This window comes from Falco biarmicus, chromosome 2, assembly GCF_023638135.1.
Source record: "Falco biarmicus isolate bFalBia1 chromosome 2, bFalBia1.pri, whole genome shotgun sequence".
Lineage (NCBI taxonomy): Eukaryota > Metazoa > Chordata > Aves > Falconiformes > Falconidae > Falco > Falco biarmicus.
Genome location: NC_079289.1, coordinates 3,075,730 through 3,099,794, shown reverse-complemented (window position 1 = coordinate 3,099,794; position 24,065 = coordinate 3,075,730). Strand labels below are relative to the sequence as shown.

The 24,065-nt window shown below is 55.1% G+C and overlaps 1 protein-coding gene across 1 annotated transcript in view; it reads left to right on the top strand.

Moving 5' to 3' along the window:
• Positions 1 to 24,065, top strand: part of DCHS1 (dachsous cadherin-related 1) — a 55,706-nt gene that overhangs the window by 26,319 nt on the left and 5,322 nt on the right. Inside the window, exons 4-20 of the mRNA XM_056328417.1 lie at positions 9 to 240; positions 1,307 to 1,543; positions 1,915 to 2,934; positions 3,141 to 3,328; positions 8,242 to 8,338; positions 8,513 to 8,670; positions 10,703 to 11,537; positions 11,852 to 12,091; positions 12,574 to 12,699; positions 12,991 to 13,200; positions 13,768 to 14,631; positions 15,124 to 15,237; positions 20,161 to 20,372; positions 20,539 to 20,693; positions 21,962 to 22,092; positions 22,609 to 22,895; positions 23,753 to 23,891. Of these exons, the coding sequence (XP_056184392.1) occupies positions 9 to 240; positions 1,307 to 1,543; positions 1,915 to 2,934; positions 3,141 to 3,328; positions 8,242 to 8,338; positions 8,513 to 8,670; positions 10,703 to 11,537; positions 11,852 to 12,091; positions 12,574 to 12,699; positions 12,991 to 13,200; positions 13,768 to 14,631; positions 15,124 to 15,237; positions 20,161 to 20,372; positions 20,539 to 20,693; positions 21,962 to 22,092; positions 22,609 to 22,895; positions 23,753 to 23,891 (5,245 nt within the window). The remainder of the gene's footprint in view (positions 1 to 8; positions 241 to 1,306; positions 1,544 to 1,914; positions 2,935 to 3,140; positions 3,329 to 8,241; positions 8,339 to 8,512; positions 8,671 to 10,702; positions 11,538 to 11,851; positions 12,092 to 12,573; positions 12,700 to 12,990; positions 13,201 to 13,767; positions 14,632 to 15,123; positions 15,238 to 20,160; positions 20,373 to 20,538; positions 20,694 to 21,961; positions 22,093 to 22,608; positions 22,896 to 23,752; positions 23,892 to 24,065) is intronic.

Genomic DNA, 24,065 nt, shown 5'->3' with positions numbered 1-24,065 from the left:
TTCCACAGGGTGGCCTGAACTCCATGGTTTATGTGAAAGTTTTTCTGGAGGACATAAATGATAACCAGCCAGTGTTTTACCCCCTGGAGTATGCTGCCAGCATCAGCACGCAGAGCATGCCAGGTACAGCTGTGCTGCGTGTTACTGCCCACGACAAGGATGAGGGGCTCAACGGGAGAGTGACCTACCACATTGTCCTGGGAAACTCACCCCCTCTCTTTGCCCTCAACAAGGACACAGGTGAGAGAGAGCTCAAGGGCAGCCAGAGTAGGCAGCGCTCAGAGCAATGGGATGCGGGCAGGTGTAAGAACCAGCCTGAGGGACAGTGCTTGGTCATCTCAGCAGTGCAATCTGCCACCAGGATACATCTGTTCCTCTCCCTGCCACATCTTCCCTGCCTCGGCTTCTTGAGCCTCTGGCAGCCCTTTCCCAGACTCAGTCTCTGACCTTTTGTTTCTGCCCCCTGCTCTGTTCCTCACTTGTCCTGTCTTCCCTCCTCTCTTTCATTCCCCATCCGTGACTCACTGCGCCTTTCCTCCTGCATGCTGCTTGCTTTGCCCCATCAGGCTGTATCCTGCTTAGTTCCTTGTCCCTGCCCTGTTCCCTCCCCTCCCCTGCTCAGTTTTACTCTTCATCCCTGTGACTCTCTGTTGTGCTCAGTCCCACCTTTCCCGCTGGCTGCATTTGCTCTGCCTTGCTTTGGCCACCAAAGCCAGAGCAGTTTCTGCTAGGGAGGTGAGTGCATGGGTGTGTGGTGCCAGGGTCTCTCAGCAGAACAAGAAGGAGCCCTGTGCTCAACACAGGCATCAGGGTCCCTCCACACTGGTCCCCAGGTTCCCAGAATGTGACTGGGATGAGACAGGCCAACCAGCCATCCTAATGCAGGGCGACCTCCTTTGTAGGGCCTGTTGCGGATGGTCCTTCAGTTCTGTGTCTCCTCCAAGAGCCTCCTCACAGCCCAGATCCCACCTGCTGTGTCGTGACCCTGCACCCCGCAGGGGAAGCCCTGTTCACTCCTTCCCCTGTCCCAAGACCTGCCCTCTGGCTTATTGCCCCCAGCCCTTACCCCTGCTTAGCTCAGGGCTGGGCTTAAGACTGAGAAGGGGGGATTTGGGGAGGCTTTCCCAGGCGGGCTCCTCTTCTTTACTCCGGTTCTTCCATGGTGACCTCCCCCCTGCAACACACACGCATTGTTGACTGTCCCCTTAGGTCTTCCTTTTCAAGCTTATGGTTCGGCCTGTTCCCTTGGTGCCAGACACAGGCAGGGGTGCGGGCATAGTGCCCTCTGAGCTGCTTTCTTCCCTAGGTGTCATCTCCCTCTCATGGTCGCTGAGTGGTAAAGCCAACACCCTGGTGCAGCTGGTGATCTCTGCACAAGATGGTGGGGGCCTACAGGCACAGCCCAATGCCCAGGTGAACATCAGCATCGTGGAGGGCACAGTCTCACCCCCTGTCTTTGAGCAAGCTCAGTACTTCTTCACAGTGCCTGAGGACATGCTGCAGGGTGCCAGTGTGGGAGCTGTCCGGGCCCAGAACCCTCCAGGTATGAGCTTGTCCCTTTCATACACAGTCACTTTTCCTGTCCCCACGTCATCTTGAAGCAGGTGCTCCTCACAGAGCAACCCTGTTCTGGGAGCTCTGCGCACACACAGGGGCACACATACCCGAATGTGCAGCCATGCGATTGTCAGTCAGCTCAGTGCATGCTCTCACATGTGTGCTTACACGTGTGTGTACACACACTTCCACACGTGTATCTGTGCATACATGTACATGTACACAGTGCCACTGTACGCCTCCCAAGCAGAGTCTGCCGCAGGCAGCGCTGCCCAATGCTGCTGCTGTCTGCAGGGGGCTGAGGAGGTGAGCTGGGTACACAAATAGTTCTTCCTGTCTTTGTTTCCTTGTCCACAGGTCATGCTGATGACATCTTTTATTCCATCTCCTCGGGGGATCCTCATGGCTACTTTTCTATTGACTCTGCCTCCGGGCAGCTCCGCACCAGCCTGCCTCTTGATCATGAGTCCCAGGCAGTCCTCGTTCTGGATGTCCAAGCCCGAAGTGGTTCACCTCCCGCCTATAGCAACACACGCGTGAAGATCTCTGTGTCAGATGTGAATGACAATGTGCCAGTGTTCCCAGCCCCCTCTGACTCCATTCTGCTGCCAGAAGCCACAGAACCTGGGACTACAGTGTACACTTTGCAGGCCGAGGACCGTGACAGTGGTGCCAACGGTCAGGTGTATTTTGAGCTGGTGTCAGGAGGTGATGGCACCTTCAGCGTGGAGCGCTCTTCAGGGGCGGTGCGACTGATCGGGGCCCTGCAGTATGAAGCCAGTGCAGCCTACAGGCTGGCCATCATGGCCCGCGATGGCGGTGTTCCCCAGCTCAGCTCCACGTTCACACTGCTGGTGCACGTGCAAGCCGAGCACGACAATGGGCCCATCTTCGACACACTCACCTACCGCGTGGAGGTGCAGGAAGGTGTGCCCGTCTCCACCCGCTTCCTGCAGGTGCGGGCCCTGGCACGCGATGCAGAATCCGTGACCCTTACCTACCACTTGCGTGCAGATGGGGATGCTGCCAGCTTTGGCATCATGCCTGAGAGTGGTTGGCTGTATGTCAAAAGCGCACTGGACCGGGAGACACGGGACCTGTATGTGCTCACGGTGCTGGCCTCAGCAGGAGGCAGTGGTGCAGGGGGGGAAGCCCGGAAAACAGGCACCAGCACTGTACGGATCAGCATCACTGATGAGAACGACAACAGCCCCCGGCTGAGTGAGGAGCGTTACTTCTTCACTGTTCCTGAGAATCAGGCTCCTGGTAGCAGTGTGGGAAGGGTGATGGCAAGTGACCGGGATGCTGGGCAGAACAGCCGGCTCACCTACCGCCTGCTCCAGCACGATCCCAACTTCCTTATCCACACACAGACAGGTGAGAGACTTTTGGCTTCCTAGGCTGGGGCTGGCTGGGGAGAAAGTCCAGGGCAGGTCAAAAGTGATGCGGGCCAGGCCAGCGCCACAAAAGAATACTCCTTTTCCTCCCTCTGTGGTGCTGGGCTCCCCAGCAACATACCTGAGCACTGTCTCTTCTCTAAAGCATTTTTTGGGCTGAGCTGTGTCCCCACTTCTCCCTCGCAGGGGAGCTCAGCACCAAGCATAGCCTGGACCGGGAGCAGCAGTCCAGCTACCAGCTCTTGGTGATCGTGCAGGATGGGGGAGCGCCACCCCGCAGTGCCACAGGAACCATCTATGTCACTGTGCTGGATGAGAATGACAATGCTCCTGCTTTTCTTCACGTGGCCAGTGGTCAGGAGCTACCCGTGCAGGTAGGGGCAGCAGGCTGAAGCCCTGGTGAGGCCGGGGTGTGATAGCCTCTGGGTTTGGGGACAGGCAGTTCTGCAGGGGCAAAGGGAGTGGGCAGGGGCACCCAGCCAAGTTTCAGGGTGGGAGATAAGCAGGCACAAGTTGCATCTATGCAGCAGCCAGGGCAGTCTGGTAAATCTGATTGAGATGTGGTACGACTGGTCATGTCCTTGGGAAATGCAGACAACCCTGTGCACAGAGCAGGTGAGGACTGCACAGGGCTCTGAGATCAATAGAACTGACCAGCAGGCAGAAGCTCTTGGCTCACACGTCTGCAAGCAGGGAAAGCGAAAGGGAGCCCAAAACCTGGTCCAGCAGAGCCAGGGGTGAAAGACATTGGCAAGCAGAGAAGCATGGGCTGCCATTAACATCTAGGTCTCAGGAATTTTGGTATAGCCACTTGGCTTTCTAGGAGGTCAAGAAAGCACTGCCCAGCTGGATTTTGCACTCACAAGGGTTTTCTGAGAATCTGCTATGGGTCCCAGGCCAGCCTTCCCCCTCAGTGCTGTGTGGTGGCAGCAGTCACGCGGGCACTGAGTGTGCTGCAACCCGATTTATGTCTGTGCTGCTCAACAGAAGTGGGTGAGGACCAACCTTCCACCCCCAGCCCCAGCTGGCTGCATCTGCTCGGCTGTAGCCCCTGTGGTGAGGGCTCGCGGGAGCTGGGCGAGTGGTGCTGGCCACAGTGGAGCAGGATGGGCAGCAGTAGAAGCCCTGTCCTCATCTCCTCTGCACAGAGTGAGGAGAACCTGCAGCCAAAAGGATGTGCTTGCTCTGCACGTTGCTGCGCTTCAGGCAGTGCTCTCAAAGCCACTTGTGCTGTGCTGGGTTTAAAACCATCACAGTGATGGCAGCCTTTGTCTGTCACAGGTCCTGCCTGAGCCGCACACCAGAGGCAGGTCAGAGCAGGCAGGACTGTATTGGCAGGTCACTGCCGTGCCTGGATGACCATCAGCACAGGACCCTGGGGACACTGCACCTCCAGTCACACCTTCCCTGTTCATTGCTTTTTCCCTTCCTGTTACAGGTTGCAGCCATCCCTTGCCCAGCTGCCTTCTTGCATGTCCAGCTGGCAGTCTCGGCTTGCAGTACTGTCAAGGCTTGGCCTGGATGAAGGCGTCTCTCAGGGCCTGGTGGAGGCAGAGGAAGGCAAAGTTAGTCTTGTCCTCTGTCTGAGCAGGGCTCTGGCCTTTGGGTCTCTCCTGCAGGCCAGGGGCCAGCCGTGGCATTGCCGAGGCTGTGACTGAACAGGCTCTGCAAAATGGCATTGCTCACACTGCGTGTCTGCAGCCTGCTGAGTGTCCTCTCTCTGGGGCAGGGATACCCACCGCACACTTGCACAGCAGGTTCTGCAGTTGATTCCAGTGTTTGGGGGCATGAAATGCTGGGAGTGTCCTGCTAGAGCTTGGGAGGTGTCTTCTCATACAAAGGTACCACAAAAGCATACACATCCTGCGGGAAAGAGTGAGGTCGGGACAGATTTAGAGTCCTGAAGGCAGGTAAATGCTATGACAGTTCTGAACGAAACAAGTATTGGAGCACTGTGGTTTGAAGCTCTCCTGCTAGAAACACAGGTAGGGAAGGGTGAAGCAGAGGAAGAGGCTGCTGTTAGTCATGATTTAGGTGTAGAAGAAAAGCTTGGAGGGGAAAGTAAGACCTGAATGATAAAAGCTCAAGTGATTTATTGCAGATTTGCTCACTGGAGTGTCCATATCCATGTTCATTAGGCAAAGCAGAGGGAGGTTTCTGTATGGGCACCTTGCTTTAAGCATCAGCTAGAGGGGTATCTCCCAGTGCCGGGTTGCAAGATGTGCTTGTCAAGCACATTGGTAGCACACTGGCAGGACCAGGTGGTTGCAGTAGTACTACCAGGAACTGCAGTTGTAATAGATCCTCCCAGGGAATGATCCCTGGGAAATGGGAGAGGGAGCAAAGAGGGGGGAGAAGCGGTCTGTATTCACAGAGCAGGGATATCACTGGTGGGTGCCTAGGACTGGTGCTGGCGCCCTTGCTATTTAGTGCTTACATATGTCCTCCGGAAGAGGTGGTTGGTTGTTGATGTTACTGATCTGTTCATAGTGTTCATAGTAATAAAGGTGAGGGCTCCCTGAGAAGAACTGTAGAAAGATCTTGTTTGACTGTCCAATTAGAAAAGAAGACGGGGAATGAAAGTCACGGTTGCTAACTGGAAAGTGATACAGATGGCAAACAGCAATATGAATTTCACTTACACAGTGGTGGGCTCTGAACTGGTTATGGAAGTTTAAGGAGTAGATTGGGGCGTCACCATGAATGCTTTGTGAAAATGTCAGCTCAGGGCTCAGCCGCATTCAAAAAGGCAAGTCAAATGCTGAGTTTTATTAGAAAAGGAACAGAGAATTAAAGAAAACATCATTACCCTACCTCTCAAATTCCGCACACACGCTCTGCCCAGCCTCCATTCTACTAAATAAGCAGTAGTGCTAGAAAAGGTTCAGAAAAGGATGTTAATGTGATCTTCAGCAGATAATGGTTTCCATGCAGAAAGAAAGTAATTTAACATTCTTTGGCATGGAAGAAACTGTAGGAATATAACAGAGGTGTGCAGTAAATGGCACAGAGAAAGTCATGGGGACATTAGAAGTTGCTTTTTTCACAACACAAGACCTATGCAGGCAGCTTCATAAGAAATGACCAGGCAGCAGGTTTCAAATAAACAAAGGCAGTACTTTTTTATGCAGAACATAATTAAATTGTGAAATCATTGCCAAAAGTTACATGGGTTCAAAACTAGATGAATTTATGGAAAGAAAAAAATCCATCAAAGGCTGTTGAACAAAAATACGATCTGTGGCTCAGGAAGTGACTTTAGCCACAGATTGCTGGAAGCTGGGAAGGTTTCACAGAAGGATTATTCCATACATACCCTATTTCTTGCATCTTCTCTATACATCCACTGCCAGCCACTGTCAGAGCTAGGCCAGTGGTTGAGGTGGCTCTCTGATCTTCGGACCAAACTGGTATTTGCAGCAGCCTTCTTGGAGGGTGGACACCTGACCTGGACAAGTCTGCCTGGTAGCAGTTTTACTAAGGCTGAGGTTTTTGCAGAGGCAAGACTATTTTGATTGCTGTTTATTCGTCTGGTTGTACATCTGAGATGGCATTTGTACATGGAGCCTGTGTAGATCCCAACTCCTCTGCTGAGTCACTACTTTCCCCAGATGGAGTTTGAGTCCTTGTGGAAGAGAAGCGCGGCCATGCACATGAAGCAGGAGCCCCTTGTATCCTGATGGGGGGCGATTAGGGACAGGATGGGGGGCAGGCTCTGCCCCAGCCTGTTACAGAGGAGGGGCTGGAAGGGGCCTCCTAAGCATGGCCCCAATCAGAGGTGTCCACGCAGACACTCCTTTTCATAAACAGCTGAGCTATATTTAGAAGGTCCTCTGCCTCCATCGCTGCTGTGAAACGCTGTTCCAGATTCCTTGATCTGGTAGTTAAAAACCGTCTCTTAATTTCCAGCCTAAACTAATTTCTGACCACTTTATACTCATTTGTTCTTGTGCCAATATTGTGTTTTTGCTTAAAGAGCTCTTCTCTCTCCTTGGAATTTCCCTCCCCTCTCCCCAGTGTTTACAGAGTGCAGTCACATCACTGCTTGGCCTGGCTAAACAAGGCCAGCTCCTCTGGTCTCCCCTCCCTGAGCGCTACCAGTGTGATGCCAGCAGCTTGTGCAACAGCATTAACACTTGCCTCCTCTCAGGAGCTTGCAGCTTCTTTCCTGGGATTCTTTCCTTGCATTCTTGCTCTGATTCCACTTGTCTTTTTCATGAATGCATTAAAGTGGTACCACACAGAGGTCACCTAGCACAGCTAGATCTGTGAGGATGATTTGTGCTGTGGGATGTGCTGATAGGATGTGCATTTGAGGTCTGTAGATTTAGGATGTGAATTTGATGTCTTCTGGTGTGGAAGGGACCACAGAATTTGTGCCAAGTGGAGAACCTGCCCTACCCGTCAGGTGTGGGTGGCTGCAAGGAGTCTGTGCTGGAGGAGAGACAGGTCAGCCAGCAGGCATGGGTTGTTTGCTGAGGGTAATCCCAAAAACTGACAGGTGGTGAGGGACAGTAATGGGGATGGGTCCATTTCCATAACTATCTGGGAAAGGTGTTTGCATGCAATGCTGTTACATGTGGTCTCTGTCAGGAGGCTGGTAACTCACCTGAGAATATGGGATTAGTGGAGCATGTGCGTAATTAATGCCTTGATGGTACTGTGATGCACTGGCACAAAATGGTGTTCTTAAGTGCCTACCGACAGGTAGTCAGCAGTGCTAGCTAGGAACAAGAGAGAGAAGGGAAAAGCCCTAAGAGTCCAGGTGTCCAAGCGCAGGAAGAGCTGCCAGCTGCATTTCCAGAGATTGCAGACCTCCCTGGGCTGGCTGGTGGGGACTGAGAAAGTCATCTTCCATTCCCAGAGTGACTGGCCTCTGAGCCCGTCAGTGCTCACACCTTTGCATGTTGCTGAAGGGGTCTGTTGGGGGGCAGAAAGAACCAGGACGGTGGTGGAGCCCTGGTTTACCTAGCTGTAGAGGCTTTAGGCATAACAGGAGTGAAATGGTGTCCCGCCATCACACTGCAGCTCACTGCTGCAGCATGCCCCAGCGCCGCTAAGCTGGTTGCTAAACAGGGCGGTATGGGAGGAGGGCTGGCATGGCAGAAACTCCCTTTGCCAGCTTCGCTACGGGCACAGCCTGTGGGTGTTGCAGCAGGATCTGTGCCTTGGGTGAGGTGTGCAGCTGCTGTAGGGAGGTGCAGATCCTGTGCCATGCTCGGGGTTTTGTGGGGGTAGTCTGAAGGGTGCCCTGTGCCACTCAGCTGCTCCCTGGGCTGTGCTACAGGTGCTGGAAGAGAAGCCATCGGGACTTCTAGTCGCCTCCCTGCAGGCCAAGGACCCCGACGAGGGTGAGAATGGGACCATCATCTACTCACTGATAGGTATGAGCTGCAGAACTGACTGATGGTGCTCTCAGCCTTGCAGCCATCACCCCTGTGGGCAAATGGGTGCCCACTGCCCAAGCTCTGCCATACCGTGCTCCCTCCTCCATCCCAACCTGCTCCCTGCCCTCCCTCCTCTGCTTTTTCCTGCAGCATTTCACCTTCTTTCTGCAGGAGCCTGGGCAGAGCGTTTCACACTGCACATGGCTACTGGAGAGTTGCGGACTGCCACAGTTCTACGCCGATCTGATCGTGCCGAGTACATCTTCACTGTGACAGCCAGTGACAGGGGCACGGTACCTCGCAGTACGTCAGCCATCATTCGCATTCAGGTATCCAGCACCCCTGCTCCTCTTCTCCTGCACCATCTATCCCTTGCTCGCGTCCTGGAGAACACCATCTAGCTACTTGGCAGCCCTCCTCCCTGCCTTCCCACCCTCCACTGCCTTCATCCCAGTGCACCCTCTGCCCTTGCTCAGCTATTGATCCAGCCCTAAAATCTGTGTGGAGAACCTGGGACGGGAAGGGGTGGGTCTGTCTGCCATTGTGTGTGTTCTCATTTGTAAAGTGGTCAACAGCATTAATAGTAAGCAGTTCTGTCTTTTTCCTGGACAGCAAAGCCTGTCCTGGATATGCTGTTGCAGAGAAGACCTCAGAGGTCCCCTGCACAGACAAATTAATCCTTCCCAGCAGCTATTGAAAACAGCATTCCTGACATGCGGGGTGTTCTTCATGTCCATATAACTTTGGCGCTTGCTGTCTGGTGTGTTGGCCCAGACAGCCAAGTCCTTTCTCTGTTGTTAGTAATGAGCTTCCTTTTACAGCAGAGACTTCGGTTTCCCCCTAGTTAAGGCACCTTCACAGCACACCATTCCACAGCTTTCTGTCCCTGCTCTTGCAGTTCCCAAAGCCATCTGACTCTCCTTGTTTGACATTCTGCTGCTTTCTGTGCTGGCAGTGCCCTCTAACATCGTCAACAAGTTAATAATGTGCTCAGCTTTCTTGTGCCCTTGCATCTGTCAAAAGCAAATACCAGCACCAAGAGCCATCTCTGCAAAGGCCAGCTAATGGCTTTCCTTGAGCCAGTCAGTCTTCTAGTCCTTTCTGTCACACAGCCACACTCATACTGTGCCTTTTCTCAGTGTAATGAGTGATCTCCCATGTGCATCAGAGCCCAGCTAAAACCCAGGCAAGTTAGAATCACTGCATTTCCTTTGTCCTTGAGGAGAGCAGAGGTGTTAGCCTGACACATCTGCCTTTAGCCATTTCACAATGCATTTTATTCCACTTCCTTTTTATGCCGTGTCTGTAACTGTTCTTGTCACTAAAGTTGTTCTACAGCCTTCAAAGTGTTCAGGCCAGGCTGGCAAGCAGGTTGTCCCTGAAGTGCATGTTGGCATCCCTATAATGTAGCAATTTGCTTGACAGTTGCGAGTTTTGATACCCCTTTGGGCTGACAGTTTTGCTGTATTCTCTCTTTCCCCAGCTCCTTGACGTGAGTGCACTGAGCTTTTCAACATATTTTCCCTTCAGATAACACTGTGGCTTTTCATGCATCCTCTGTCCCATCTGCAGGTGCACTTCATCCCCAAATTAAATCCAGTATCTTTGGGTAATATTGGATAATCTTTCTTCTCTATATCTCTCATCTGGATGAGTGTTACCTCTCATCTTTCCCACTCTTGCTTATGTTTTGCACAATTTTTTCTGCTGGTGTCTGTTGCCTTTGCAGTATCTAACACAATCACAGACTCACAGAATGGTTGAGGTGGGGAGGCACTTCTGGAGGTCATCTTTTCCAACCACCCTGCTCAAGGAGAGACATCCAGTCAGTTGCCCAGGACCATGTCCAGGTGACTTTTGACTGTCTCTGAGAATGGAGACTCCACCACCTCCCTGGGCTACCTGTGCCAGTGCTCAGTCACCCTTCCAGTGAAAAGTGTTTCCCAGTGTTCAGAGGGACACTCCTGTGTTTCAGCCTGTGCCCATTGCCTCTGGTCCTGGCACTGGGCACCATTGGGAAAAGCCTGGCTCTGTCCTCTTTGCACCCTCCCTTCAGGTTTTTGTATTTGGCAAGATCCCCCCTGAGCCTCCTCTGCCCAGTCAGCAGCTCTGTCTGTCTTTACCTACCCTAACTCTCCTGGTGAAGCTCGTCTTTCACCCTGTCAAAACCCGTGCTTGTTCTCAGTGTGTTTTTCAGGTTCTCAGGTTGCTGTTCATCTGTTAGGCCACAATAGATGAGACTTTGCTTCCCGACAGCTGCTCCCTGCAGGCCCCATGTCCCACTCTGCACTGGCTCCCCAGTAGGACCTCCTGGCACACAGCACCCTGGCATGTGTCCCTCACTGCTGCCTCTCCTTACAGGTCCTGCCATCCTCCCGGGTGCTTCCACGGCCTGATGCCACTGTGTTGACCCTGCACCCTCTTGAGGGGGTCAGGCCAGGGTCTGTGATTGGCTCGGTGGCACCTCCAGATGCTCCTGCGCGAGGACAGCTGACCTACACAGTGGTAGGAGGTGGTGGGGATGGCACCTTTGTGGTTGACAGTGTCACAGGGGAGATTTACGCTGCCCGGGAGCTGGACTATGAAGCTGGGGCACGGCATGTGCTTCAGGTGAGTGCTGAGGACACACAGCATGGCTATCCCTCCAGCCGACTAGTGCTGGTACAGATCCACGTGCAAGACTGCAATGACCAGGCACCCACCTTTCCTGAAGACCCCATCACCATCGTGGTGCCCGAGAATGCCCAGGCTGGCTCATCCATCTTCACCTTCCAGGCACTGGACGGGGACGGGGTGGGCCCCAACAGCCAGGTGCGCTATGCCCTGCTGCACCAGGAGCCCTCCGGGGCTCCCTTTCAGCTTGACAGCCGCTCGGGGCTGCTGACCCTCCGCCAGAGCCTTGACCGGGAGGCTGCTGCCTCCTTCCTCTTGGTGGTGGAGGCCACGGACCAGGCTCGCAACATCAGCCAGCGCCGCTCGGCGGCTGTCACGGCCCGTGTGTTTGTGACTGATGAGAATGACAATGCGCCCGTGTTCCTCTCACCTGCTGCTGTCAGCGTCATGGAGGACCAGCCAACGGGGTTTGTGGCGCTGCATGTGGTGGCCCAGGACAACGATTTGGGAGAGAACGGACGCGTGAGCTACTCGTTGCGAGCAGGCAACAGTGACGGCCGCTTCCACCTTAACCCTAGCACTGGTGAGGGCCCAGGGCGGTGCAGGGTGCACAGCAGGGATGCGGGGAACACGGGGACTGAGGAGGGTGCAGGGGCACAAGGGGATGTAGCATGGTGCGCAGGAGGAGGGCATGGGCTGGGGAACCCAGAGGAGGAGACTTGCGGGGTGCGTAGAGCCCCAAGCATAGCACCTGGCTGGCATGATACTGCTGTCTCTCTCGAGACCTGGCTGTCCCTGGCTCACTGCAGTGCCTGCAGCCTTGCAATAGCTCTGTCCTGGGAACAGTTTGCCCTGGTGCCATGTGGTCCCAGCTTGCCAGTCTCCCTGTGTCTGCAGGCGCGCTCTCCATTGTGCGGGCCCTGAACCGGGAGGAGGTGGTACAGCACAACCTGACCGTGGTAGCAACGGATCATGGTTTCCCACGCCGCTCCGCCACACAGCTACTGTCCGTGCTGGTGCTGGATGTCAACGATGAGGCTCCCACTTTTGAGAAACCTGAGTATGAAGCACACATCATGGAGAACTTGCCAGCTGGCAGCCCTGTGCTGCAGGTGCTGGCCACGGACCGGGACCTGGGTGAGGATGCAGGGCAAGGGTGAGCTGCCCAGTTTGTTCAGGGGTCCTTCTGGAGATGCAGCACCCAGAACTGGGTGCATTCTGCTTCCTTCCACCTGGTTTGGAGAGCCTGGATGACCATGGAAGGAAGGATCATCACCTGGCCTGGAGATAAGAGATGAAGGCTGAATCCTGGGAGGAGCTGAGAATGAGAACAGGGACTGTGATTCCCTCTGCTCCCTAAGCCTCTCTTCCAAGCTCCTCTGCTTCCTTGGAGGTTCACTGGCCCATCTTCCCTTCTATAAGCTGGGCTGGGCGAGGACCTCTTCCACCACACACCTCTGCCCCAGCTTTACTTGCCAGGGAGTGAGCTCATCCTCTCCCACAGCCTTCGTGGCCCCTGGGTGGGAAGCCTGGGAGGAGGGAGGTGCAGGGCTGTGAGCCAAATAAGAGGCTTCTGGGGTCACTGCTGGGCTGCCCTCAAACCACGTTCCTCCCTGCAGGTGCCAACGGGCAGGTGTCCTATGGGGGTCTCTCTGGGGGGCCATTCTCCATCCACCCACAGACGGGGCTTATTGTCACCACACGTGTCCTGGATCGCGAGGAGCAGGAGCAACACGTGCTGATGGGTAGGGCTGTGCTGATGCGCGAGAGGGGTGCAGCAGCGTAGGGGTAGGGAGCACAGGGGAGGCAGATGGGTGCTCCCTGCTGCTGGGGTAGGGCAGTATTGCAGGGAGGGGAGGCCATGCGATGTGATGGGGGTTTGTGGGGCAATAGGGTTGTTGGGTAGATTGAGCATGCAGGAGTGCCAGTGATCCCATGCCTGGCTGCCCCCGTGATTGGGCATTTGCATATGACAGCCTTGATAGCAGCTCGCAGTCAGGAGGGCAAGCTGCAGTGGTCTTGCTGTGTTCCTGCAGTCTATGCACGGGATGGTGGCCTGCCCCCCAACCTCTCCAAGGCAACCGTGCGGATAACAGTGGGGGATGAGAATGACCATGCACCACACCTAGAGAGCGAGTCCTGCTCTGTGGAGGTCCCTGAGAACCAAAGCTCTGTGGCACTTTACACCCTGCGGGCCACCGATCCTGATGGAGGCGAGAATGGGCGCTTGGAATACCATGTGGCAGGTGAGGAGCACAGGGAGCTCTGTAGCTTCTTTCTTTAGCAGTAGGTAAGGGCTGTTTACCCTGGGTTGCCCATGACTCTGCGAAGCATCAACCGTGGCAGTTCATGTTCCGCTTCAGTTCTCTCCTGCTCCAAACCACATGTAGCTGCTGCCACCTCTCAGCCTTCTAGTTTTTCTGCCCTCAGTAAAGTGCACCCCAAGATCTAGACACCCTGCAGTTCCTCATTCCCCAGGCTCTTGCCTGGTTCCCTAGGCTTGGACTAGTTCCATACCTCTCTTGGCTAGTCTGACCTGTTGAATTTACAGGTTGCGAAGTGAGACGTCTTTGCTGTTATCATGCCATGCATTATCTGGGGGCTCCCTCTGGCAGCTGCACCGGCCTGTAAGCTGTTGGAGTCAATTCTTACATATACACACCCCTGGACCAACGAGATTCAATCTCACTGGGCCCTTACAGAGAACAGCTCACTCTGCCCTCCCTGCCAGGTCACAATGGGACGGACTTCATGCTGTCCTTCCTTGTACCAGTTATAGTCATGCAGTCTTGTTATTCCCTCTTCTTTTCCAGATGGAGACCCCAGGCAGGACTTCAGTCTAGATCCAGTCTCTGGTGTCCTCTCCACTGCACGTGCTCTTGACCGGGAGCAAGTTGCTTCCTACAGCCTCACTGTGGTGGTGCAGGACCATGGCACCCCCCCACGCAGTGCCACCATGTCAGTGAACGTGCGGGTGTTGGACCTAAATGACAATGCACCTGGTTTTGCTCAACCCACCTACGTGGTGGAGGTGCCAGAGGACTTGCCTGTTGGTGCCCTGGTGCTGCAGCTCGTGGCTGAGGACCCTGACGAGGGCACCAATGGGCAGGTCTCTTACTACCTGGGCAATGAGTCACTTGGCATGTTCCAGGTCGAGCCGCAGAGTGGGCACATCAGAAGTGCCCAGGTGCTGGACCGGGAACGCCAACCTAGTTACAGCTTCCTGGCCAAGGCTGTGGACTCAGCACCATGGGAGCCCAAGAGTGCAGCTGTGCGTGTCACGGTCACAGTGCGAGATGTCAATGACCATGCCCCTGCCTTCCTGCACAGCCCACTCACCGTCAACTTGTCCCGCCATACACCCCTCAAGCAGGTTGTGGCCACCATGAGGGCAGAGGACAGGGATGCAGGTGCCAATGCCTCCATCCTCTATCGCCTTGCCACCCCCAACTCTGCCTTCGCAATCAACTCCTACACAGGGGATATCCAACTGCTGCAGCCCCTGGGGTCACTCAGCCAGCGCCAGCGGACACTCTTCATCCTGGCCACAGACCTGGGGCAACCAGCACTCTCCTCTACTGGTGTGGTGGTGATCCATTTGCAGGAAGAGCCCTACTGGGGGCTGCGCTTTCCCCGGAGCACCAGTGATGTGGCCCTGCCAGAAAATGCTGCCCCAGGTATCAGCTGAGCAGAGTGACCAGCAAGTGCTGGGATGAACTGGGACAGAACAGGATGGGAGGTGGGTGCTGGGCTGGCAAAGCTGTGGAAAACTCAAACCAGGGAGCACTGCAGGGTCTTGGGAAGCCCCATTATGCTTTGGATAGAGCCAAGGGACTGCAGGCTGTGACTGGTGCCCAAGCTGTTCAGGGTGGTAATCCCTGTGCGTTTGCCTCAGGGTGTTTGGATCACTAGGCAATGACAGGTGCCCAGTTACTCCTGGAAGGTCTCCAGGGGTCACAGTGAGACTACAGAGGGGCCTTGGACAGGCCACAGGAATCCTGGTTCCCAGCCCAGAGTTACCATTAGATCTCGCTTCCTCTGGCAGCAGCGTCCTTGGGCAGAGCTGGGCTGCTGTGGTACAGCACGTGCTGCCCAAGCACCACCCTGACCCTCTCTGGGCCCTGCCCTGAGACTCTGCTGCCCCTTCACAGTGTTTCTCTCTCTTCCAGGCACTGCTGTGGCAAGCATCCAAGCTATGCACACCGGGGGATCTTCTGGACGCATCACATACAGCATCATCAGCGGCAACGAGAAGAATGCTTTCCTTATTCAGCCCACTTCAGGTACAGCACCGAGACCACCTGGGGAAGTAGTACGTGGGAGGCCACCTGTGCTCTGCCAGTGCCTGCACAGCTATCACAAGGCTCAGAGCCCCCTCAAAGGCACAGGAGCACAGTCTACACCTGTATACCAGTGAATTAAATAGTCTTAGCATTTAGACATGGACACTAACCTGTCATTGTCCAGAGGTTGTTAGCACAGCTCCCAGCGCAATTTTGGTCCCCCCTAACTGGACCTTTCCCCAAAAACCTCCTAGGCCCGGTTCAGGAGTTAGCAGAGGCCAGGACCATCACTAAGATGCAATCTGGTTGCAGTCCCTGCCTCAAATGGCAAGTTCAGCCAAGTGACACATGCTGTGTTGGGGCCTCAAGAGCCAGGGACCTGTAGTGCCATGCTTTGTTCTCTGATATGCATGTAGCTGTTGTGACTGCAGCACTGGTGTGGATTCATGACTGTCTCCGTGCAGTCCCACAGGTGACAATAAACAGGGAACCGCACACTGTCCAGTGGGCATTCTAACGGAGTCTTCCCTCTGCACCGGACTGTTCTTGAGCAGCCAGCAGGTGCTGAACACATCAGTGGTGCTTGTGGGTGGCTGGTAGCACAGGCACAGGCAGAGCAGCGATGCAGGTTGCAGGGTGCTGCCCAGTGACACTGGGCCAGCTGGCATTGTTTGCACCACATGCTTCAAAGGGCAGCCTTTGAAGGGCCGTACATTCCTCGGCATCACGGAAAGCCTGGCTGAGAGCAGGGTGAGGGGTGCCTTGCTGTGAGTTTGGTGCTTGCCCTGTAGTTTGGAAGAGACGGGGATATCACAACAGCTGGTATCAATACAGGCTGGGGGACGAAGGGGTTGAAAGCAGCCCTGCAGAGAAGGACCTGGGGGTACTGGTAGGTGAGAAGCTCAACATGGCCCAGCAATGTGCGCTCACAGCCCAGAAAGCCAACAGAATGCTGGGCTGCATCCCCAGCAGTGTGGCCAGCAGGTTGAGGAAAGTAATTCTGCCCCTCTGCCCCACTCTGGAGAGATGCCACCTGGTATACGGTGTCCAGCTCTGGAGTCCTCAGCACAGGACAGACATGGACCTGTTGGAGCAAGTCCAGAGGAGGTCACAAAGATGATCAGAGGCTTGGAACACCTCTCCTGTGAGGACAGGCTGAGAAAGTTGGGGCTGTTCAGCCTGGAGAAGAGAAGGCTCCGGGGAGACCTTAGAGCAGCCTTTCAGTACTTAAATGGGGCTTGTAAGAAAGATGGGGACAGACTATTTAGTAGGGCCTGTAGTGGTAGGACAAGGGGGGTGCTTTGAAACTAAAGGAGAGTAGTTTCAGGCTAGATATAAGGAGGAAATTTTTTACTGTAAGGGTGGTGACACACTGGCACAGGTTGCCCAGAGAGGTGGTCAGTGCCGCATCCCTGGAAACTTGAGGTCAGGGTGGACAGGGCTCTGAGCAAGGCTCTGATCTAGCTGAAGATGTCCCTGCTCATGGCAGGGGGGTTGAACTAGGATGACTTTTGAAGGTCCCTTCCAACCCAAACTCTTACGTGATTCTGTGATTCTATGATATGAGAAAGTTGGTCTTCAGAGCCCAGACTTCAAGATGGACCTTCTTCTAAAACCCTTGTTCTCTTGTGCCTGCCAGATGGTTGGGCTTGGGACAGGATCCCAGGCTGACAGAGATCTTTCTGATACTGCTTGTGTCCTCTGCAGCCCATGGCCACTCTGCAGGTCCTTGTGAACCACCCATGGTACGGCACAGTGGGCCCTCCATTGGCACCATGATAAAGTACTGGCCACTGCAGATGGTGGGAAATGCTCAGCCATGCACAAGTACCCATTTGAAATCACAGTGCCCAGTGTTAGCACACATCCCCTCAGCCACCATGCAGGCTTCACAGCGCCCTGGTGTCACTGTGAGCCACTCACTGCACCGTGCTGCTGCTGCAAGCAAGCCACAGCATGGGCACTGAGAGCACTGTGGAGAGGCTGGACCAGCACACCGTATCTCATGAAGGAGGTCCCAACCCCGAGTGGGGCATGGCCCCACTGACTCCTGAGGAGCCTGATCTACAGCTGCGGGTTTCCTGCTGCAGCCCTGCATGATGGCAGCTGGCCCAGCACCATGCTGAGCTGCCTCTGCAGAACCGCCTGCACCCTGGCTGTCCCAGAGGGCCCAATGCCACCTTGCAACAAAGCTATATGCACAGCCTGACCACAATTCTTCTGTCACCTTGTGCATGCCAGCACCCAAGCAGTGTAACCCCCAATCCCAAACTGAGCTCAGGCGTTGGTACTTTGCAGTTCCGGAAACCCAGAGTCAACAGGCAGGTGTACTAAAACACCAATCGGGCTCACAGAGGTCTTTGACTGTGGAGAGCTGCTGCACCCACAGCTCCCCGCGTGCTGCCAGTCCCAGGGGTTGCTGCCTCCAAACGAGCAGCCTTTGCACACTGCCAAAGGAGCGTGTCTGTCTGGAGCTGCCATTCAGAAGTAAGCGTGTGATAGCTATGGAGCTTGGCCAAAGCTGCTGTGTCCATGAAGGAAGGGCTGACAGGGTGGCACCCTGGCTAACTCTGTCTGGTCCCTAAGCCAGCACCCAGATCTCTGAGCCAGCAGTCACCCTGCTCCTATGTATACCCAGGTCTCTCAGCCAAAGTCTACATCATAGCCTGGGGGTGAAAGCAACCCCAAGTGACTCCCAGGCTGCCCATGGGGCTGCCAGAGCCATGCCTTGTCCCAGACATTCCTTTCAGAGCCAGGCTGTGTGAGAATGGGGGCTGCTCGGATCTGCCCCTGAGCAGACCTGGTGCAGCCCTGCACCACTGCAGCAGCTCACACCTGAAACCCAGTGCCAACAACACAGCTGGAACAGTCCTCACAGAGACTTCTCCTTCTCCTTGCTTTTCCACCCAGGTCTGCAGCCAGACCCTGCACGCAGGGACCATGCTCCCCACTGTGGGAGGCTGAGACCTCTGAGGTCAGTCGTGCAGTGAGGACTCCTCTCCCTGCTGTCCTAGGTACTGTGAGCAGGGCTGTGCTACACCGTGTGCGGCTGTGACACTGGCCTGCGTGGCAAGCTGCCATGCTGTGCTGCAGCAAGGCCTTATGGGGTCACAGTATCACATCCCCCTGTGATCCCAGTCCCTTTGCATCCCTTTGTCTTGTCTCTGCGCGAGCTGTGTGTGCCAGTGATTATCAGAACCCTGGGCACACCCTGGCTGCACCTGCATTGCATCTTGGTTGCTGTGGCAGTACACTTCATCACAATGAGGAAACATTTTCCTTGGGCAGAGTCCCCAGAATACAGGATTTTTCCCTTAAAAACGTGTCCCTCCTTGAGTACCGTTTGCCTGTCTGAGATACTTCCCTGCTTTCTCCCAGGGCAAGAGACTGCATGCTGCAACTGGGTATGGGTTGCTGGAGCACCACAGTGAGGGAGGCCAAGGGCACTGGCACAGTGCTGCTCTCCTGCCCTCTGCCAGCTGCCAAAGAGTGCTGTACTGGGCCCCTGTCCTTCAGCTCTGTTGTGACACTGGACCAGTGCATGGCAGCAGTCCATGACCATCCTCAAGCCACCCACAGGATTATCTCCTCTCCAGAGAGGACCAGAGGTGATGTCCCCAGGAGCTGTGTGGGAGCTTTGCATTGGAGAGCTCCAATGTCTAAAGTGCCCACTGTGGACAAGACCAGAGCCGGGGAATGCCACAGGAGCATCCTCAGCCCCATACTGTGGCAAATGGTGCCAGAGGGGCAAGGGAGCACAGCCAGCTCCCAGCCCTCACCACCTTGCAGGAGGTGAGGATGCAGCCATTCTCCAAACCAGGCTGCCATGCTGGTAACTGTAATCTTGTGTTTTCCATTCCCAGATGTATGGCCTGGTTTCAGCTGTGTGCACTGGAACTCATATGGTCATCCAAAGCTGCCAGCAGAGCTCTTACACAGAAGCTGAGCTCGTCCAAGGCCACATAGCTGTTCTAGGTGTCTGATACCACAACCCTATCACCTGACCACTTCACCTGATAGTTGCATGTAGATGCTGAAACAGGCTGCAGAGAGAGTGAGGCTTGTGCAGGACTCCCCAAGGCAGGAACTCAGCCACAGGAGCACTGTTCTTCCTTATTAGATTTGAGTGTGTGCCTGTAGGAATGCTGCCAGCTGTTTTAGTGTATTTTTTGGGATGCCCTCCACCTTCTTGGGTGGGACAGCAATAGCTCGTCATTACGAAATTCCAGGTGCACAGTGGCTCAGGAGGACAATAATGGATGTCTGTCCTGAGACCCATAGCAGAAGAACTGCTGGCAGCTCCTGCAGTGTCTTTGTAAGGATTTGACCTAGACTAATAGCTGCAGCTACGTGACTTTTCAAGCACTGGAACAGGCTGCCCAAGGTGGTGGTTGGGTCACCATCCTTGGAGGTATTTAAAAGATGTGTAGATGTGGCCCTTAGGGACATGGTTTAGTGGTGGACTTGGCAGCGTTGGGTTTAAAGTTGGTCTCAATGATCTTAAAGGTCTTTTCCAACCTAAATGATTCTATGATTCTATGACTTTGGCTTGGAGTTTGATGAGCTTGTGTAGTCGTATGAGCTTGACATGGAGCAGTTCTTTTTTAAACCGGCCAGTACCTCAGATGGTGTCTCCATAGTGGGATGACTATTGCATGTTTTAATGTCAGCAGAAGCTGTCCGGCCCAAGCAAGGTGCAGGATTTATCACCCAGGGCAGCTGGCTGGAACTGATGAGAAGGCTGTCAGTCTGGAGAGGGCTCACAAGAGCTCAGTGAGTTTGTTCTGTCTATTTGAAAATGGATGGGTGAGCAGAAGGATGGACTGAGTGCAAGAGAACAAAAGAGAAGATGAGGGGTGCATGTGCTGTTGCATCACTCAGCCCCTCTTCACTCACCCCATCCTGCTGTTTCCCTGCTCCCAGGTGCCATCTCTGTTCAGGACTCCAGCAGCCTGGATTTCGAGTCCAGCCCCCGGCTGCGCCTTGTTGTCCAGGCAGAGACAGCAGCTTCCTTTGGCTTCATGGCCATAAACCTTAACCTACAAGATGTGAATGACAACTTGCCACGCTTCCAGCTGCAGAACTATGTGGCATTCATCTGGGAGTCACAGAGCTATGACTCACCAGTCATCCAGGTATTGCTGGGGGCACAAACAGGGACATCCAGGCCGGTGGCCTGACTCTGTGCCAGGGGGAGGGGGGAGGGAGCTGTGCCGTGGGCCTGGGGCTGGCACCTACAGATAGGTCTAGCCTTGGAGGGCTCCACAACTGCACTGCTGCATCTCTCATGTCGCTTTTCAGGTCCTGGCAGATGATCTGGATCAGGGAGCGAATGGGCAGGTGACTTATGCCATCAACCAGTCCCTGCCAATGACAGGCTTGTACCACATCGATCCTCAGACTGGCACCATCACTACTGCCGCCATCCTGGACAGGGAGATCTGGTCCCAGACCCGGTGAGTGGAGCCAGCTAATTTGTGCCACAGATATGAGGGGGGTGTAGCTGCAGAGCAGCATCTCCAAGGCTGCGGAGGATACTCTGCTACTTGGTGCCACCCAAAGCTGTCTCAGCCCTGTCTGCAAAATGTTTTTGCCAAACAGCAGGAACTTAGTCTTAGTGTTAACACGGGAAGCAAATGGTATCAAAGGCATGTCAGATGGCCATGTTCAGCTTGGTCTCTTCACATCTGAGAAGAGTGTGAGAGGAGGCCGTGGACTTCTTTCAGAAGCTGCACCCATTCACTTTCCTGCCTGCTCAATCCAGACCACATATGCTCAGTCCCTTCCCACTCCCATGCATTGTACCCTCCTGACCTGACACACACGCTTCAGGCACTATGCACTGCCCTGAACCCTCTTGCAAGTCCTTCTGCATTCAGCCAAGGTCCTCTGGGCCCCTCACCATGTGCACATGTCTAGCCACATGTATATAAGATAATGGCAAACATGACACACAGTGAATTTAAGTCTTCCCCTACCCTTTTACGCATGCGTGGTTCAGATGCAAGGAACAACTTCTGCTACCCCACCCAGGCTATGTTCTGTCTGCTGTGTGCATGCTCTAGTGGCGACGTGTCTCCCTCCCCTCTTCCCAGGCATGGGGAGGCCTGGGGCATTCGTTCCATTCACACACCCATCACCATTCTGCACAGAGGCTCCATGCATTCCCTAACACCCAGATACGCTCCAAATGCCTGTCTCCCTGCACCACACAACATGCTCTGCTTGCATCATCTCTCACATACATTCCACCCCCTGCCCACTGTCAGACTGAAAATGCTGTGGGTGCACCCACTACCTCCCCTTGCAAAAGCCTCCAACTACGTGTGCATCTTTTGTCCCCATATGCCCATGCTAGGTCTGTGTGGGAATCCACTGCCCACATTTACTGCCTGCTTGCATGTTCCAGGTGCTGGACACAAACCCACTGCCCTCCGAACGTGCACCTCAGATATGCATCCATCTGCTGCCCTGCCCCACTGTACTCTTGATGTACACACATCCCCTGCCCCACACATGCAGTCCACGTGCTCTGCACATACCCATTGTCCCAGACATTCCAGATGCTGTGCACAGTTCCACTACCACATGTACACACTCCAACCTTGTGCACACATGCAGTACCCCCTGACAAGTTCCAGATGCTGTATATGCATGCATTGCTCCTCACACATACGGCCACATGTCTGTGAACTTTGTGCTGTGCCCTTGTGCTTGCCCACAGTTTGGTGGTAACAGCAATGGACAGAGGGACTCCGCCTCTTGTGGGCTCTGCCACGCTGACAGTTGTGGTGATGGACATCAATGACAATAGCCCCACCATCCCGTTTCCCTGGGAGGTGCGGGTCCCAGAGAGTAAGTGCAGCTCAGCCCCATGAGGTAATGCGTCACGGATGGCAAGCGCTGAGGCGCGATGGGCACCTGCGGGTCAGGGAGAAGCCCCCAGAGAGGCCTGTCCATTTCCTTGCCAAGGGCTGGCTTGTGCTGACCCACTGGCTGAGCTCCCCCTGAGCTCTTTGGCATTGCCCCATCTGCAGCAGCCTGGGACTGGGGGTTGTATGGCCCCTGTGCTGCAGCTGTGTCCTGAAGGAACCAGCTGAATTCCCAACTCATCCCTGGCCCCCTGCCCGCACTGTAGGGACTCCAGCTCCACGTACCTGCCCTGCCTGCTCTCTGTCCTCAGTCTGTGTGCCCTGTGCCTGTGTCAGCCTCAACCTGCCCTGCCTGGTGCCCCAGACCTTCCCCTTCGCCCCTAGCATCTCCCCCTTGTTCCCAGTGCTCATGCACTGGACTGAGCTGGGTTCCCACAACATGAGCCAGGTCTTGTCCGAGGAGATGGGGCTACTTTGTTCATGCCTTGCCTCTCCATAGACACGCTGCTGGGCACCCAGATAGCCCAGCTGACTGGGAACGACGTGGACTCAGGCCCCGCACTCTCCTACACGCTTATGCTGGATGGTGATGCCGTGGGCACATTCAGCGTGCTGCGATATGGGGGACACATTGCCCTGACAGAGCCACTGGACTATGAACAGCGCAGCCACTACACCCTTACCCTGCGTGCCTCTGACACCCGCCACGAGACCGAGGCCAACCTCACCGTCATTGTGGAGGATGTGAATGACAACGCACCTACTTTCAGCCAGGGCTTCTATCAGGTACTATATACGCAGGTGTGTCAGGCAGCGCAGGCCATCCTGGACAAGCCTCTGTCCTGCTCCTGCCTGACTCGCCTGGCCTCACGAGGCACAGAGATCCCCCTGAGGATGGGTCTGAGCCTGTTCCGGCCCCTCTCTTCCTGCACCCCCACCGCCATCCTGACACCCCTTGTGCTGTCACTGTGGCATGGACAGGAGGCTGAACCCAGGCACATAGCCCTGGCATCAGCAACTGCGGGCTTGCACAGCTGCATGCAGGTGGTACATGCTGGAGTAGGTGGGAACAGTTGGAGGGCCAGAACTGGTCTCAACCTGGACAAGTGTTTCTGGTGAGACCTGGCCTGGGGGCCCATAGGCAGATCACTAGATGAAAGGTGACTTGTGCAAGTGCTGCATCTCTGGAGCAGAGATGCAAGAAGCTGGGAAGCCCCAGAAATGCTTGAAGGCTGTGAGACCATGGACCAGTGGAACTGTCTGTACATGCTGTTTGGCACACCGAAGAGGGAAGAAGAGGTGTTGTAAATTGTGTAAAATACCTTCTGTGCAGAAAATACCAGCATGAAAGAGTTATTTGGAATAGCAGAGCAAAGTAGTGAAAAGGATCAGGAACTGGATGCTGAAGCTGGTTAGGACTCACCCTAACAAGGCTAGGTGCTGTGCATGTGGGACAGGCCCCATCAGTGTGCCAGCCATGGCCCTGGTGCGGAGGTGGGGACAGTGATGAGCTGGGCCACCTTAGCTACCTCTGCCTTGGCAAGCCCCAGCCCTTCTCCCCAGCCCTGCGGGCTGGCTCCAGGCCAGGGGGATCAGGTGCCTGCACAGGGGACCTGGCGTTGACGGGCTTCCTCCTCTTCCAGGTGGCAGTGCCGGAACACACGCCTGCAGGCAGCATCATTCTCACTGTGAGCGCAACTGACCCAGACTCAGGGAGCAACGGGGATGTCACCTTCCACCTGGCCGTGCCCAGCCCTGACATCGCCATCGACCCCAGCAATGGTGCGTGCGGCTGGCTGCTGTGTGGGGCCCATCTTGTGGGTTCCTCTGACAGTGCCTGCAGTGGGAGGTGTCCCCATGCTGACCCAGGCCCATCCTCTCACCTGGTCACTCTCTGCGGTGGTCAGTGAGGCAGATGTGATGGGGTGGTGTTCCCACCACAGCGTCCCAGATGAC